Source organism: Sinocyclocheilus anshuiensis, unplaced genomic scaffold, assembly GCF_001515605.1.
Source record: "Sinocyclocheilus anshuiensis isolate Anshui unplaced genomic scaffold, SAMN03320099.WGS_v1.1 scaffold771, whole genome shotgun sequence".
In the NCBI taxonomy this organism is placed as follows: Eukaryota; Metazoa; Chordata; class Actinopteri; order Cypriniformes; family Cyprinidae; genus Sinocyclocheilus; species Sinocyclocheilus anshuiensis.
In genome coordinates this window covers 389,308-408,684 of record NW_015552585.1, presented here as the reverse complement: position 1 = coordinate 408,684, position 19,377 = coordinate 389,308, and the positions used below count along the sequence as shown (strand labels likewise).

Sequence of the window (19,377 nt, the reverse complement as noted above, 5' to 3'; positions counted from 1 at the left end):
GACGAGACAAAACCAATAAAACCCATTACAAACTAGGCATTTGTTGCATCCAGTGGGGACATAATTATGGATTATAATGACTTATACTGTCTTTTTACGCATTGCGCGTAAACGCTACTCTACACTGCTCAAAACTTGTGTTTGAATCGTCAGTGGCAAATTCTTTAAATATAAAAAACTTACTTACAGTCTGTGAGTCAGAACAGCTGGCATTGTAGTCTACTCTACCAGGATCAGGAAACAGTCCTCCATAAAATGCGCTGGACACATCGGAATATTTGGGTTGAACTGTTCTGGAACAGTGTTGTAAATACAACTTAACCACTGATTTCTAGTCGTGTCCTCTTTTGGAAGACCAAACAAAGTAGTTTCGCTTTCACAACGAAACACAGCGTCACACACGGCGGGCTTGAGTGAGCGGAGGCCAGTTTGAGTGACCAGAGGCAGGCGGGCTTGAGAGCAGCAACAAAGTAGTTTCGCTTTCACAACGAAACACAGCGCCTTCACGACATGGCGGCGGCAACAATACTACAGCTTTTTACAGAATAAAAGTTACGCCTTCTTTCTTTGCGTGAACATTTGGGCGGCGTTATGCAAATCTTCCCACATAGTGACGTAGACATGTGGGGGCGTGTTAGAACGAGCCGTTTTAGGTAGGCGTGGTTGACTCTTAACTTTTATAAAGAATATCTCTTTGGATTTGAGACTTTAGTCTTTGCAACTTTACAGATCTTCTTTATGCACCAAGAGCTTGTAACACTTCAAAGAGAAAGGAAAAATTTAAATCGCATCATATGACCCCTTTAATATAACGTGCGACTAGTTGACTAGAAAAATCTTTAGTTGGGGGCAGGCCTACTTAGCACAAGGAAGCGCTCCATTTTTAAAATAAAATGCTATAATGACATTACGAAAAGTGCGACAGCTGCGTCGTTATAGCATTGCACAAGTTATGCATGCATAAGGAGTCAAATGTTTTTTTCTTCTATTTTTTATGATCATCTTAATTATTAAATACAATAGGCTATAGCATGTATATAATTGATTCCAGGAAAAAATCTGTGGGGGCGCTATGGGGGTGCTTTTAACTTTCTTGGGGGTGCTGAAGCACCTGCTAGCCCCGCCTTAGCGCCGCCCATGGCTGTTATTTATGCTTCTGGAACAAAACAAAAAAAAGAGAGAGAGAGAGAGAGAATCTTTCTGCCAGAGGCTTGGAACAGTCCTTTGTGATAATCAATGGTGTGTTGAACCAGAAGAGGAAAAAGAGAGATCCCGTTTCAAGAAATAGGATATCTAAGCCATCCACAGATCTCTTTACAGGCCTTAGCTCCCTAAAAAAAGCCAAAGAAGCTCCACTTGTGATACAGATCATCCTAGGGCTAACGGCTGACCTCATTCAGATTTCCATATTTATGATCTCAGAGAAGACAAGCTGGAGGCATACATTAAAACTCAAGGTTGAATTTAAATGTGAAGCCAGTCGTGTTAGTTCGCTTTACTAAGGCATTGCATTCCAGGACGGCTAGGAGTAGAAATCCTAGGAGAGCGCAGGATTGTGGGAACAAGAAAGCAAATTTGCTTAACTGAACTGAATTGTAATGGAGAAGCATTACTGTGTAACTGAGCTTTTTAAAGGTGAATTCTGTAGTTTAATGCTAAGTTAAAATGTTTTACAAATAAACAAATACACTGTGTTTTTGTGAAGAGTCATCTGAACGGTGTTTAGGATGAAGATGGTACGCATAATAGCTTTTTATACAAAGTGTTTTAATGATGTATTTCGCCGTGTTGAAACGACGTGAACCGCAGTGTTTCACTAAATGTTGGAGAGCGAAAATTAGACAATGAAACACTTATTTTCGTGCTTTACTAGATTGACAAAGGCAAAAAACGAGCGTAAACATCAGTACAGCATACACAAGGTGGACAGATTTGATGACTGAGACCAAGTTACTTCGATTTTGCTGGGATAAAGGAATTAATTGTGCAGACCACACTCTAAAACTCACTAGGGTTTTTGTAATAATCTGATCTCTAATAATAAGTACTGATCTCTGTACTTAAAGTACACAAAGAACAGTGAAGCTAACGTTAGCTAAAGAACTAATGAATGCCCCTTTAATGTCTAAATCAGTCTTAATGAAATCTTGAATTTTCATTCAATTTAACATGTGAATGACTCCCTTTCTCTATCTTCCATTCTGTAACAAAACAAACAATCTGTAAATCAGCTAAACATGACCAATTAGAACTTGTGAAAAGTGGGTCAGTTCTATAGGACGTGTATTGAACTAAACCTATTTTGATACATGACCTATGACAGAATTTGTCAACTCAGCTGAAAACTGTTAACACTTTTACATGGCCAGTAATGTGCTAGCCAGTGGAAATTTCCCAACATTTAGGAAAGCAAGGTCTTGTGACCTTTATTCAGGGATGTGACTGCCATGTAAACACAATGATGCTGGGGTGTGTACACTGACAACATGAGAACTGGATAGAAAGACAGATTCTGAAAGATAAAACTGGTGGAAAACATCTAATGGGTTCAAATCGATAGCAATTGATAATACAAAACAAACATAATGGCATGGTGAGCGGAGATATGCCTCACCTCTAGAATATGATCTCCAGGAGCTAGCTTGCCATCCCGAGCAGCCAGTGAATCACGCACAATCTCCTGGATGACAATGTTGCCCAAGGGTGTTTCCTTCCCTCCTACTATACGCAATCCCAGATCCTCATCTGGATCCTCTCGAAACAGCTCCACCACAGTCGCCTCTGCCACAAGACTGGACCTCAGAGGGGTGTCTGGGAATCCAAAAGTCCATCAGGAACCTGATTTACAAATGCTTAAAAACTTCTAATTAGTTCAACATATGGCAGAAACACAAGCAGTTTGTTCGTGGCAGCTTTGGAATGAGTCATTTACTTAAGGAAGCAGACAAATGTATGATGTAATATTCCCGTGAAATATTAAGAGAGTTGCTAAGTGACTTTATGACTAACAGCATTTCCATTAATCCAGATGACAGATCCAAACTCCCCCCAGGTGTTTTAGAGCTTTAATCAGAAAAAAAGTTGATGTAAATCTCTATGTGTATACATGTTCTCAGACAGTGACGATCGTTGGTTTTAATGCCATAATTTATTTTGATGCAATATTAATAACATCCTGACACATCCTGGTTATCTTCTCACAGGATAAAGGGGCCACATGAAAGATTCCCTCTGTTTTGGTTTACCCAAAAGTAAACAAGGCTGCAAATCAATTTCCTCTGCTTTTCACTGTCTGTGCTACACTCTTCTCACCTTAACTCCTGAGCTACCACAAATCGAAAACATGTTACTTCATTAAAAATAAATAAATAAATAAAAAACACCAAGAATGTGCTTTATTCTTTTCTAAATCTAATCCTTACCAGGTGGTGTACAGTACAGAAAAAGAGATATTATACAAATATTATATATGTAAAGAGACAGCGATATTGAAATTTTAGCTGTTACCAATAAAATGATAATAATTTTCATGCTATAATCAATAACCAACATTAAAATTATTTTACCTAAATTAATTAAAAATAAAACACTAAAAGCAAAAATCTGTGATTTTAAATGCTATAAAATGCTAAATAAAACAAAAAAATTGATATTTATTTATTGTGTTATTGTGTGTTCGCTACAGACTGTTAAAGATTAAGTTTAAGTGAGTGTTAGATGACAGCAAAGCTAATCTAGGGGAGGGGAAATATGCATGAACAATTAAATATCCAATACTGAAAGAAAGAAAGAAAGAAAGAAAGAAAGAAAGAAAGAAAAATTGGAATATCATAAATACTTAGACATGGATCAGCTAATGCTCATATGGTTTTGTAATAATATTTGATTGATAGGGTACAAGCAAAACAGAAAGTGCTGCTATACCATCTTCACCCTCTTCAAAGGCTGGATTGACCAGTCCAGGTTCTGAGGGTCCGTGGAGTTGACCTGTGCGTGCGATCGGGGTAGACTTGGCGTCAGCTAAATCTCCATCTGATTTGCTTCCCTTTAACTCGTTCCAGGAGGGTCTCTTTTTTCTCTCCGCCTCTTCCCTGAGTCGTCTGAATGCAGGACATCTGAGAAAGAGAGAATTGGAGCACACTGAGTCAGAGAGAACTTCTGCATCATTACTCAGTGGTCTGCTCTTAATTAACCTACAAGACATCCATTACCAGATGGCAGCAGCAGTAACTAAAAATATCCTAAACATGCACCAATGCTGACTACTGCTCTGGATCTGCCATATTCAGGAGTCAGCAGAAAACAGCAGCGAAAAACAAATCAATGCTTAATCGGTTCAGTGCAAATCTACATAGCATTTATCTATTAAAGATGAACATGCTCAGGGAGTGTGAATTCTCAGTACAGAAACAAGAGGAGCTATGCAGATGGAAGATGGCAGATGCATTGCAGGGATGGAGATGGTACAGGTTAGGGTTGGGCCGATAGACGATGCCATCGTCCATTGCCAATGGCTGATAGACATCACGATGTTGAGCCGGCATCGTGATTCCGCCCCCCCAATCCCCCCCGCAATCCGCCGCATCCCAATACCGTGTTCGGAAAGAAAATGACGTGTATACGGAACCCCTAAAGGGAATAAATACGAGATGGGAGGAAAATATATATTTCAATATTTTCCCTCGCAGTTGTATCATTGGGTAATTATACTACATATATTTCAGGCATCAGGGAGCCGCTATTATACCTGGCATTGAAACGGCTTTTGAATGCATGATGGCTTTTTAGTTTCACTTTCACTTTCAAGATTTGCGATCGCACGTAGTCTGTTTATACTATGGAGCAGCAGTAAAGTTACTTACCACACATTTTACAAGATTAGATGTTTGTCAGTGGTGCACAGGATCTGCAAATCATTCGCCATCGTCTTCAGTCATCTCTCCTTACTCTGTTTATGTGGTAAGTGAAATTTTATTTACTGAAATGTAACAGGCAACCTTTACACCGTGTCTACACTGGACGCGACAGTTATCATGTCGCGCCGCACCGTGCCACATCAGTCTGTCTGGACCGTTGAAAATCATTTGAAATCCGCATCCAGTGTAGACAACATCACTGATTATAATAAGTTCTATACACTGATCTATATATAATGAATCTCTATTATAGATCAGTGGTTCTATAGTATTTTGCCACGCTGCTCGTAAAAATAGTATTTTTATAGTATTTTTTTGAATTCAGGGAATCAACCATTTAGTGAATTCTTGTGAGCGAGGTTGAACTCTTAATACTGCCTTAATCCTGTAACTTTACAGGCAAAAATTAAACGTCAACTCCCATGTGTTTCTGGCAGAGGTGACGACGAAGCTGAACTATCTGCACGCATTCTATAGTAATCACTCATGTAATTCCTAATTAACTCCATTATGTAAAATAGAGTCACCCAGTTCTTTCAGCAGTTGGTCATACGGTCCACTCGTCTATTCTTTAATTCTGCTCAGCTCTCTCAAATCTCTCTGTTCACATGAAACCTGGATAAGTGGAATTCCACAAAATTTTCAGCTGCTCTCTTAATCTCTTAATGGCTACATGTGCATGTTTATCAACAGACTTCTCATAACTGATTTAATTTCATTTCTACATGATATCTGCATTATCTATGTCTATATCTCTTTGACTTTATGCTATGTTGCTCTAGTGATATGTAAACATTTCCTTTGTGGCACGCACTAACCTGTTGTGAAGATGGGGCTGCAGCTCGCAGCGTTGCATGCTCTGCTGGCACTCGCTGTGGAATGGGCACAGCACGGCCAGTTTGTCCAGCAGGTTGCGCACCAGAAGGCTGGAGGCACGGCATTGCTGCAGCTGAAGCCTCTGGCGGTCGACGGGACAGAAGTCCTGGTCGTGCAGAAAGTTGCTGAGGCATTGGAAGCAGTACGTGTGGCCACACGGCGTGTCCATGGGCTGCAACAGAGGCTGCAGGCAGATGTGGCACACCAGCTCGTCATCCACCTCATCCTGATATTCAAACAGGTGACTGTCCCGACCATCATGACACTGTCCACATTCCTTACACACCCGCGCCCACGTTATGCCACCCACCGGTGGAGACTCCTTGGGCTCTGTCATGGCCTGAAGAAGTTAAGCTGGACGCCCGCAGGGCTGGAGAGCTTATGCCACTTTCTCACCTTGCAAACTCTACATCAGCTTCAGCAGATGAGAAGCAATCAAATATTTCCAATCCAGAAAGAGAACAAACTACTAGCCGCTTCATCTACACCCAAGTTTCTGTTGGAAAAAAGAACAAAGGAAAACTGAAGCTAACGTCAAGCATTCTTTTTTGGGCTCATGCCGACTGGACAGGAAATGACATGGATCCACTTAACCACAACAATATGGGAAGAGGGCTACAGCTGTATCCTTTCCACGAGTTTCCTTCCTCAACAGCAATCTGAGTTTGGCTAACTATCACTGTTCAAGTCATTAAAACGGTTAAGCTCTGTGAAATGACAGGAGGGCAGCAGTCAATATTCACCTACTAGGGCGAACAAAGAAGCAGCTCAGAAAAAAAGAGCAAGAACTCAAAATGAATAGTGTAGAAATTACAAGCTTGTTGTTAATGACTTCATGCCCGATCAGTAAAGGGCCACTTCCCTCTGTGAACCACATAATCTCTACTAAATCCATCAACAATGAAACCTTGTGTATCGTAACCTTAAATAAACTACATTCACGATGTCATGTGGTGTGACTCCTTGAACACTCAAAAAAAGTTTATATGAATTAATAATTCAATATTTATTTTTAATTAATAATAATAATAACAAAAACACTTTTAACCTTGAATAATATATTTGACTTTAAATTTAGTGCATGTTTTTTTAATTAGATTTTTCCTTTTATTTATTGTGGGCACTCACGTCAGTGACCCTCATAATGATACTACAAAATTATTTTTTTAGAATACCATAAATACATAATGATAACACTACACCAAAACTACCATTCAATACAAACAATTAATAACACAATGCAATGACACAATTAACAACCGGCATTTCAATGGATGAGCAAAACAAACACACCATCCGCCATGAATGTGAGGTAGTAAATCTCAATCATTAATTCCAACCCACCTCAGATGCTGGCAGTGCAGTCAGACTCCCAGCAGCCAGCCACTGCATGAAAACAAGAAACTCAAGCCCAACAGCTGCGCTGGCCGCCTGCAGCCTGACTGAAACCAGAGCCCGTCATCTCAACTAGGGACAGAGTGTGTTTGTGCGTGTGAGTGTGTGTATGCAAGGACATGCAGTTAAAGGGGAGCTCAACAGAGAAACGTTCAGAGTCTGGCTGTGTCGACCCAGGAGGAGGGGTTGAGAGCGTGTTGGATGCGTGTGTGTGTGTCAGGGGACGAGGGGGAGTGTAGACTGCTGATGTGGTACTAGTACAGGCAGAGCATTCTAAGAACTAAGCTCAACCTAGTTCCTCTGGCCAGTTGTAACTCAGTGAGTTATGTGTGTGTGTGTTTTCCAAGGTTAAGCAGAAAATATTTCTCTCCCTCATGACCTCCTTCATATTCTACAGATAAATGAATGGACATAACCCAGCGAGCGCATTCAGCGCAATAATTAGCGCAAAATCAGTGATTCACAACCCAAAGAAATTACCACTGCATTTAAATAAGGGGCAAGTCAAGTAGAATTCATTTATCATTCTAAAGCTAAATAAAATATTTAACTGATATTATATATCCGGGGTTTTCAAAATTTTAGATGCAACAGACCCCCAATATTATCAAATGTAATCGAGGGACCCCCATCCTAAAATTTAAAAAGCAGCTACATATTTCATGTATAAAGACCCAGTTTATACTGGGAAAATTAATATTATAAATGTCTAAAAAATTATTTGGAAAATATTTAGTGTTCTATTACACTTTTTTCCTACCTATAGTACTCTATTTTTAGATGTATTATTTATATCATTTTTTTTCCAGAATTTGTTTAATGTTATTTTAGTTATTTATATTTACATTTTCTACAGTTGTTTTTATGTAAACTTTTCCACAGACTCTCTCATGGTATATATATATATATATATATATATATATATTTAAATAAATAAACTAGTATGTATGTACTAGTAAATATTTATATTTAATTGTGCTACTTTTACATTTGTTATCATTTCCATCATCTAACAACACTAAAAGTTAAGCTTTTAAAACACTTTAAAATTTAATAAAATAATTTAGTAATTTAGTTCACTGTTAAATGTAATCTTTTGCAAACATCAAAATATCCCATTTTCATACTGTACATTATCATGCTCTGATGCATACATTTTTAAAAGTTTTTAAAATGCCTGATTTTAAGTTTAATTACGGTTTTGGAGACAAAACAGTACAGAATTGTAATATCAGCCATAACATGAAAATAACTTGCCAGAATTTTAATATTGCAGCCCATGCATGTTTAATACTACATACTGTAGAAAAATACTGATTGATGCTTGCCAGTGTAAAATTCATCACCACAATTCTAGGGTGGGCTAGGTCGCAACTCGCAACTATGATACTGAATGGTACCAACTGAATATATATAACAATATTTTCATCACAAGATATGGTTTGGGACCCTTCAATGAAAGTAAATATACACACTAAACGGTAAAAGTGCCTTAGTAAACACCACAAATTAAGAGCAGCCTTGATAAACATTCTAAAACATTCAGCCTTGTGGCTCAGTGATGTGTTTTGCAAGAATTACTTCCGCACTTGACCACTGAAGCTGTGACCCTGGCTAGGATAAATGGACTCACCCCATAGCCTCATGGGAGTATCTTACACACTGGAGACAAGCAGCTTGTCAGTCTCTCCTGTCCCGTAATGACTTAGAGTTTGTGAACCTCTCAAAGTTGAATTCCACTACAAAACCTAACAAATCTAAGTCCACATACCTCCCCGAGTACACAATGTGTCACCTGTTTGTGTGCTAAACAGTCACTGAATGTGGACGGTTTCAAAGTCCATACAGTGTTTCCAGACGTTAGGATTACCAGGGTGCTGATGTCATAAATTAGCACTATTCCTGTCCTGTCCACCACCTACAGAACAAATGGTAAATCAAAGAAAACGTGAACACCCAGTCTGAAATGCTCTCACCTACCCAATTCTGGCAAGGGCCATGAATCATTCCCTCAGACACACCCTTATACAATAAATACACGGCAATGGCACAGCCCCAACAGAATGACTTGGTTTGGAAAGTATGAAAATATACCACTGTATATAGTCACCTGGAGTTTTTCTTCACTGAAGAAGGCTGATTAAACATTGTCTACTCTAACCAATAATACTTGCACTGCCTCTAATCAACATTTTAGGCCTTAAAGAGGCAGTTCACCCAAAAATGAAAACCGTTTCATCATTTACTCCCCCTCATGTCATTCCAAACCTTTCTTTTTATGTGGAACACAAAAGGAATAAGATGACATAATGATAGGGAATGACAGCGTCAGTCATCATTCACTTTCACCGCATCCGTGCGCTGTCAACATCTTGTTTTGTGTTCCACAGAAGAAGAAAGTCATACTGTACAAGACTGAAATAACACGAAGTAAATAACGACAGAATTTACATTTTCTGGATGAATGATCCATTTAATGTTAGAACAAGTGTGAACAACACACTTTCTCTTCTACAAGAATAAACAAGCCATCTAAAAAATACACACCACAAGCAAACAACCAGAAGAATGGGACAAAGAAAGTACAACATGCATCACATTTGCTTACTTTTGGAAGTCTGTTGCAGTTGTTTATTCTGAAAGGAGACTCCACCTTCTGGAGGGGGGTAAATTGATACCTTTTTATAGGAGTCATAAGCTAATTTTAACAGCATGCTTTAAAACATACACTATGTTTAATACAGCATATCATCTGATATAAAACATTTGACTTTTCTAACCTTCTGAATCGGTCTATATGGTCTGACTCTGACCTACACGTTGCAGGTAGATGTGACACACGAGAAAGAAGAAGCCATAAATCATTCATCAATCAGCTGACAGGAGATTCTGATGGTAACATGGACAACCTAGTGCCCTTGAATTACATGTTGGGCAAAGAAGCAATACAAATAACGCATGTGTTTCTTTGTGTAACTCAGCCTAGTTACCTTTATCTTAACAACGTACCCAACCTGCTAAACCCACCTACAATGTGTTCGAGCTGACCTGTTATGAAAGAAGCGCTGTAATGTTCGCTTTACTGTCCTTTTAACCTTCATTCGTTCACATTCAATGATAATAAGGCAACAACAGTAGCTTACAGATGAAGTTAAAGCAAATATTGTGAGAGTAGTGTGTCGTGTATGAAATGAGACGCGTTGGATGTTTCGCGCTCAAGACCGAAACTAGTCTTACCTGTGCGGATTCCGGAAGTAATAAAACAAAGACACGATCGAAATATAAAACACCAGCCGTCTTCACGTCGTCTAAATTCCAAAATATGAGTATCTCATAATTTCTTTTACCGTGTTTTAATACCTGGACAACACGGCAGGTATTAATAAATGGTAGGCGACGCAATAAGCATGAGTTTCAGACAAACAAGTCGGATCTGACGCTTTCACAGGAAGTTTGCGCAGGTAGAGAATACATTTACCTTTGGACTCAGAGCGTGGTGGGCAGGTGCAAATATGTGTAACGCGGGAAAAATACTGAATTTGGGAAATGTAAAAATACTGAAATGTGAAGTCGGGATAATTTTTAAACGTTGTTTATACAATTTTATAAAGTTTATACAATGCACAGTAAAGCACTTTTCAGTTTGAGCCAGTGGCTGGGCATGTTGTCACACTGTATGTCTAAGCTGCCACAATGCTAATAAACAGGCCATTATAGCAACATTTAAACGTTCACATATTTATGAAACACCAAGAAAATTATGAAACACGAAAAAAAAGGAAAATGTAACATACAAAACTTTCAAAATGTTGTTTTGGCCAGCAATTTGCTTTAGATACTGTGTTGGGACAGTGTCTACCAAACAATATACAATACAGAAATATATATATATATATATATATATAATAGGCCTACATTTGATAAAATTACTAAATATAAACACAACAACTTACAAACAGACCTAATAAAAGTGTGACTTGACATTTATGACGAACACAGTTGAGTTAAAAACCTTCTTCATTATATTGTTGACACTTGTTTGAATGTTTCCTATTTAGTTTTATTGTGCTCACTTTTGTTATAACAAAAATTATACTGATATTTTAATTCTAATGGAGTTTAAAATTAAATTTCCTAATATTATTCTAATTTAAAAGAGTGTGTGAAAACTACCCCCAGTCTCCCATGTACACAAAATATCAATAGATTGATTTATGTGGCTTTCTCAGAGTTTTGATTAATCTGCAGGACCATCTTATTTGTCTTCTGAATGACTATAGCTATGAATATTGTGCGTTCTTCACATTTTGACAATAGTGTTAACGTTTAATGTCAGCAATTCATTAGCGGCTGTGAGAATAGCTGAAGTTTGACAACAGTTGTATGGGCATCATTCATTTTAGTATAATGCACTTGTCCAACTGTTAAGTGTCCTCGTTCAAACAGTTCATGTGTATAATTGTTTTATGGGTGCATAATTAACAAATGAATTGCATGGACCATTGCTATATTCTCTGAGCGGTTTTCATCAAGCAGCAACCCTGCAGGAGTATATTCAAATGAAACTTTTCTTAATAATTATAATTTTAAGAGAATAAGTCTTACGTGTTAATTCTTCTCTCCTACTAGAAATCAGAGTGAGTGCAAAAAAGTATTTCTAAATGATGTCCAATAAAGTAATAACTCTTTGTTTGTGATCCTGCTAGTTAAAAGCACTTTGACACTTGAACAGTGTTGGCTTCTAACCCCTGCAGGATGCAAGGGAAGTCTCCCCTCATAAAACCTCTGCGCTGAGGCTGGTTCCCTATTTGATTTATACCCCTGTATGTCCAGCACAGACAATGACTCTTGCTTATCAAACCAATCACTGTTCAAGACATTTCTTTGTTTCAAAATGTTGTCCATTGCTCAAAATACTGTACTAAGTAGTGTCCATCATAAATTACAAAATCTTTAGAAAAGAATCAAGGTCAAATCTACAGGCATTATGACAAACAAAAGCTGGTTTTGTAGTGAATCATATAAATGTTTTTTATATTTGTCATTGTAACTAAATGTTGTTGTGTGAGCTTGTAAAGTTGTTCAGCAACCCTTTGTGACCCAACAATACACAGAGTGATGCACAAACATCACGTAAGTTAAATTGATTTATATCAAAAGCGAGCTAAATAAAATTGTTTTCTTATGCAGAGATCAGCTGTGCGAGTGTCACATTTGTGCAGCTGTCCCCATGATTACACTCACGATGGATGACTGACAGTGAAAGCTTGTAATCGTGGAGGTGGTAAGTTATGTAACTTGCAGAAGCAATAATATTTTTAAAAATCCTTCAATGTACAGTCTTTATTTTATCTATAAACTGATTGGCATTTATAACCATAGTTGAATCTGATTGGTACAAAACAATACATCAAATGTGAATACAACAGAAATACACTGTATTCTTCTAAAACATTCCAACTGTGACCCTGGCTGTTGACGGGAACGTCTGTGTGTATGAAGACACAGCTAACGTGAAAGGAAACGAAAAACAACAATGGCAACAATGAGTAACAGACTGACCCTTTTGCTGAATCAGTCCTATTGGCTCCTCTGTTTGAGCACAACTCCCACAAATAAGAATGAACCTGTTTGTCTTTCCTGGGATCGGTAAACATCCTCAACACAAACGGCAGTGTGAGAGAAGAAAGTCACACCACCAGGGCAGCTGCACTCTCTCTGTATGTGTCTTTTGATGTCTGTAGGAGGGAACTGATAATGAAGGCTCTTACGTCTTAATTCTTTTAATTGTCGCTGGGCCATGAACAGGAATTAGACTTAATACTTAAGACTGAAATCTTAATATAAATATTTTATTTTATCTAAACATTTTCTAAATCTCTTGTCATGGTGGTTAGTCCACCAAAGATTTGATCTGATTCATCCATCCATTCATCTTCCAATCCACTTGTCCTGGATGAATGGTCAGTCCATCACAGATTTTTATTTTATTCTATTCTATTCTATTTCATTTCATTTAATTATTCATGCATTCATTCATTTTCCTGAATGGATGACCAGTCCATTTCATTTCATTTTATTTTATTTTACAAATCGCTTGTCCTCAACTGATGGCCAGTCCATAACTAATTTTATTTTATTTTTAACCTTTTTTTTTATTAATACAAAGCATGTTTTGCTTGTAGTCTTTAAGTGTGTGGAATGCAAGAGTGCATTGTCATCAAAAGAGAAAAGTATTTGCTTGATTATTCATCACTGATGTAATTTACATATATGAACTCTCTTTCCTGTCACTATATGACAATATACATAATTATATACATGTGTACTCACAGATATCCACTATAACATCCTGCATCCTTCTCTTAACATGCACACTTACTGACCTGGTGCAGGTGCAGTGAATATTACAGCTCTGTTGCTAGGAGGACCAATCAAAGCACATTAACTCCACAGGCAGTTCCCCAAATCTTATTCAACACAGACCCCCCCTCCTCCCCTGGCCAGACAGCCAGGCATCTGTTACAGGCTGCAGCATGCACCCCCAGACTTCAGGCTCTGTCTGGCATCCACATGCAGGCCCTAAATCAGTGCTAGGGAGCACACAGACGCAGCCCACCCCCGCTATGCTTTAGTTTGACATTCAAGTGTCACTTTAACAATCTTCAGCCATCAAATTGGGCAAATGTATTTAAAATATATGATGTATTTGATTCAGTGTGCTGTTTTGGTGAAGCATGTTCTTACTTTGCCCTTAAGTTCTGGCAAAGTTGATTTTGCTAAAAGGGAAGTTAGATTATTTCCATTAGGTAAATGGAAACATGATCTCCAATGTTTTAAGGTATAAATAATGCTCTCTACTCATCCATAACATATCTAATATAAATCTAAAGTACTTTGCTCAGTGAGGCAAGTGTACTGTGTTAACTTTTCACTCCACTTCACTCCAAAGCGAAATGGCTAATTGCCCATCTGCCATTCCTCCTGTAGCTATCTGGCTCTCCTTGCAGACATCACCTCTGGGGCTGTGTGTACTTGTTTGTACCTGTCATGTGGGCCTGCTTGTCCACCCAGCATGCCACTTGGTAACATCTTATCAGTTTCTTAAAGATCAAAGACCCATGGTGATCTTTATCAGCCGATATACCTCCCCTCCTTCTTCACTCGGCCTCCATCAAAGTACTAAAACGGTGTATACCATGCCTTTAAGCACTTTAGCCTTTCCTCTTCTTATCAACAGAGAAGGGGTTTCATTCTTCACAGTCCAATAAGGCCTTGGAACAAGAGAAAGAGACCAGACTGACCTGTGTCTTCACAGTTACATAGAAGATCCCATTAGGGTTAAGGGGGGTTAATTCAACACAGTAAATCTGAGCATGTTATGTAAACTCTCAGTCACTCTGTGAAGTGATTCATGTAATTTATTATTTATTATGCTATAAATCTGATGACTTTTCTTGTGATCTTTCTCCTTAGCTGATTTTCATCCAATCTTGTATAATTTTTCTACCATTAGAATTTCAGCTGAATAGAACTCATAAATTTATGATTGTTTCTTTTTTTCCTTTTTTCCTACTTTTATTCCCTGGTAGGTCCTCAAGTGTATTTCAAAGTCAGCCTGACTGAACATTTATGCATTTATGGATGTCCAGACAGCGCAGACGGTCTAGGGCTAAGTTACCAAAGTCACGACCTTGCCCTGACCTGGGTTAAGGAAGTGGTCATGCAGCTCAGGACAAAGCTGTGGAGGAGAGAGACTGAGAGACCAGGCGGTCGTGCCTGAACAATAGTCGCCGCACATTCAGCCTGTGAGTTACACAAAGGCCAGAGCTGCCCCCTTCACCCTAGTCACACCTCACCATAGAGCTGGCATTTCACACTCCTCTGTGAACAGCCATTCAATCAAACTACTGTTTAACTTGTTTTTTTGGGTCTTACTTTTTAAAATTGCTACATTGTCTGTGTTAATCCCTGGCACATACTGCTGTGTGTTTTTGGAAAAATGGTTTCTTACAATGGTTTTACAAGCCTATATTATGTACTGTTGTTTTAATTATGACTAAAGTAGCCTTTGACTCAAAGTATTCAGATGTAGCCAAGAAAAGCCAATAACGTTAACCATTTATTAAAGACATTATATTATGTTTAATATGAAGGTGTTAGATGGGTGTAGTTAATAGGTACACTATTAACAAGTTGAGTACGATTTTTTAATGTTACAAAGGCTTATAAAGGCTTCATTTATTTGACCAAAAATACAGAAATAGTAAAATATTATTACAATGTAAAATAACTGTTTTCAATTTGAATATATTTTAAAATGTATTTTATTACTGATAAATTTTCAGCATCCATTACTCCAGTCTTCAGTGTCACATGATCCTTCAGAAATAATTGTAATATGCTGATTTGCTGCTCAAGAAACATTTTTTGTTATCATCAATGTTTAAAACAGCTGTGCTGATTAATATTTTTGTGGAAACTGTGATGCATTTTTTTTTAATGAATAGAATATTCAAAAGAATGCCATTTATTTGAAATCTAAATCTTTTGTAATATTATAAAAACCTTTGCTGTGATTTGATCAATTTAATGCATGTGTACTAAATAAGAGTATTAATTTCTTCTTCTCCTTTTTTAAATATCTTACTGACCCTAAACTTTTGAATGGTAAAATGGAAAATAATAAATACATACATACATACATACATACATAAATAGATAAATACATAAATAAAAAAGTACTAGAGTATAGAGTACTATGGTACATGCTGGTTTTGGAAGTACCATGGTACATGAATTTGAGCACCAGGGTATATTACAAAGTATCACAGTATTACCATGTGATACAAAAATATATATATATAATCAAAAAAATTGGTTGTTTTATTATTTATCTGCATCAGTACCGGACACTGCATAAGTCCCATTAGGACCACAGAGAGGCCCATATAACCAGGTCCTGGCACAGGCTGCAGCCGTGAGCAGAAGATGCTCATGGTTTCATGGGGCCGACTGCTCTGTAGGGAGTCGAAGGCCCTAAAAGATTCTTTGTCTGAGTCGAGTGCCCTACAGCAAGACCTAAGAGGAGGACTCTACAAGCCCCCCCTCCTTGTTACTCAATGGACTACTCCACCCCATTACCTGTCCCGGCTCTGGATCAAGGTGTGGGGGCTGCATATCAAACAGTCTTGGGCCTTAGATGTTCAGAGAAACACAAACACTGATCTGACCCGAGTCGTAACAGCTTATTTGTCCCCTTTAGTCATTCATAGGCTCCTGGTTGAATGTCTAAGCCTTCAAAGGCTCCTCTCTGTTGGTCTGGCTTACAGTAGCCATGCTGGCTTTGAGAGGCCTGTGACCCACTATGTCGAGGGTCTGGAGCGAGGCCATCTGGCTTCCTGCTAGATTTGATATTGATTTATTGGTTGTACATGTGAAGATAGGAGGACACCAGCTGCTAGGAGCCCCGATCCATCTAGCACTTGCAAGCCTCTATAACTAAATGGCTCTCATGAAAGCTTCTCAGTGCTCGTAATTATTCTTCATGGGGAAATATTAACACTGACCTAAATTGCCTATGTCAGGAATTCCTAAACTTTTTTGTCAGCCAAACTCCTTTGATTTCCACCTCAAATTTAAAGTTAGTATTTCAATAATTTAACAACACATTTACATGTTCACAGTTCTCTAATTTCGGATAAGTCATATGACTTGCAGGTAAACAAATAAAGTATTTGAATAGTTATTTTATTTAAATATATTAATAAATATATATTACTTTAGTTATTTTATTAAAATATATTATCTTTTCTAGTACTTTGCATATATATATATATATATATATATATATATACATGATAGTAAATGGTGAATGTATTTAGCATGTCAAAAGCATGTCAGAAAACGAATAAAGCATTATTATTTTTCATTTTTTGTGTTTATTATACTTAATCACTACAAAACACGACAAAATATATTACGAAAAAATATTCTCTTTATAAAAATATTCCCTTTCTGTGGAGTGGATTAGTCAACTATCTGCCGTATTACCAGCTGAAGAGTGTCAGATCAGCCTTTTCTTCCAGATTATCTACACATCCCCCTATCTTTCCCCCTTGCCACCTGGCAGTGGGCTGTGATGTGGCTGTGTACTTGATAATGAGGTGAGAACTTTATTGCTCTTGTCTCTGGCCTGGCACCAGTTTGCAAGAGGAGGCCTGTCTCCAGTGTAGCACTGACTGACAAAGAGCGCCCTCTTTTGACACTTTACATTCACAACACATTATATCCTGCAGGCCCAGGATTGTGGAGGACCTCCAAATAGTTTACATTGGCTTTACATTATTTAAATAAACATATTCTATTGCAAAAACATTTAAGCGTTATTTGTGAGCAGAAACTTTTTATAATAATATAGACTAAAGAGGGTAACAAAGAAAGGCTAGTTCAGAAACTATTGCATGAGTCAGTCTCTCCTCCAGCGCTCCATTTCAAAGCCAGGGATCAAGGGCAGACTTGCGCATGGCATACAGTGAATGACAATAGCTGTCCTCTCCGCTCGCAGCCCCCTAAAGTATAGAGAAGAGCAAGACAAAGGAGCTCTGGAAGTTTGAAGCACAGAGTCAGTGCGGGAGTCAGGAAGGGCACTGTGTGAATTCAAGAGGAAGTCAGTGCCCTATCCACTATAGTAGATGCAGATCACAGAGGAGCCGCCTCCTCTGAGGATGGCTAACAGTGAATAAACAAAGGTGAGAACATGATTGAGAGACACATTAAAGGGGCCCGAGAAGATATTTTCTCTCGGTAGCACACAATGTGTCCGTCTTGTCAAGTGGCTCATCCACTAATTGATAAGATCCAGCACATGCGCACACTTCACACCTGATCTTTCATAAGTATCACTCCATTATCTTGTAATTGGAGCCGCATACATATGACTGAAAGATCAAAGGAGTCCTTCTTGTCACATACAAAGGAAGTTCCGGGACTTTTACTTTTGAGGGCTGAAAATTCACTCATTCTCACTGCGGTCAGATCACAATGACAGTCAACGTGACTGTGAATATTGAATGTGTAAATATAGTAACTCCCAGAGGAGGCTGTTTACTGTTTAACCATTTATGCTGCAATATGACATATATGCTTAACTTAAACCTGGGTTAATTTGAGTGGTATGACTGTCAAATGTTGAATAATCCATCAATATGCAATGATAAAACATCTCTCGCACTGCTCTAAGCCATACATGCCCCCCTCCCCCCCAGCGCAATGCTGTGGCTCTTTTGAACAGACTGTCATTTCCTTCTCGGGGCACTGTTATTCCAGTAGCCTTTGTGAAAAAGCCAAGTGGCCCAGCTACAGACAGGAGGTGGGATCTTCACGGGCAGCTGAGGTTGTCGACTCAGCAGGGAAGGGAGGCGCACATGGCAGGGGGATACAGGCTGAAAACAAACACTAGCCCTAACAGGAAAGGAACTACAAGACCCTGCTGGGAAATTAGGGGGACTCGTGTGCTCATTTTCATACAACATGCCACAATGTGGCATCCTTTATTGTGTTTGTTGTCGTGAAGGGTTTGAAGGTATGACTGGCATGGAGTAGTCGTTTACGTAACTCACAGTTTGGTGAATTAGAAGATACTGACACAAAGAGAACACCCACAAAATCAGTGTCTGCTTTGAAGATAAAACCTGACCCCCTTTTACATGTTTTTTTACTGAATACTTACTCTAAGTGATCAAATGAAGCCATAAGATTCATGAACAAGGCGAATTCCCCACTGAACTGATACAGATGCAGTTGGCAAATTCAACATTAAATGCAATAACCCTTAAGTAGTAAAACAATGCTTCTACTTTTATGCGTGAATTGCTCTGCTAATAATTATGTGAGGTTATGAATGCATTGAAATAATTACAACATATTATTAAACTAAACAATCTGAATAAAGATATCCCACATGTGCTTTCCTTTGGTAATATTAATAGTACTTTACATACATCATTTCATCATAGCAGAGGTTAACAGCATATCTCATTTTTAATACATTCTGCGGTTTTGAGTAAAGACTGCCATCTGCTGGCTGTCTGACCAGCAGACTGTGGATCATCAGAAGACATTGCTTGACACTTGATATATTTTGTCTGTTTGTTGAAAATATAGAAAGTATATATTTGTCAACGTCTTA

The 19,377-nt window shown here is 38.3% G+C and overlaps 1 protein-coding gene across 4 annotated transcripts in view; it reads right to left on the bottom strand.

Moving 5' to 3' along the window:
• Window positions 1-10,648, bottom strand: part of LOC107665436 (ligand of Numb protein X 2-like) — a 19,271-nt gene extending 8,623 nt beyond the window's left edge. The window contains exons 1-4 of one of the 4 annotated variants that reach the window (XM_016456311.1): window positions 10,425-10,648; window positions 5,735-6,288; window positions 3,925-4,115; window positions 2,615-2,811 (exon numbers count right to left, since the gene is read on the bottom strand). In XM_016456311.1, the coding sequence (XP_016311797.1) occupies window positions 2,615-2,811; window positions 3,925-4,115; window positions 5,735-6,129 (783 nt within the window). In that variant the 5' untranslated portion in view covers window positions 6,130-6,288; window positions 10,425-10,648. Of the gene's footprint in view, window positions 1-2,614; window positions 2,812-3,924; window positions 4,116-5,734; window positions 6,289-7,136; window positions 7,665-8,820; window positions 8,838-9,795; window positions 9,819-10,424 lie in introns of those variants that run through there. The other 3 variants (XM_016456313.1, XM_016456314.1, XM_016456312.1) reach the window with 3 other exon arrangements.
• Window positions 10,649-19,377: the final 8,729 nt, after the last annotated feature.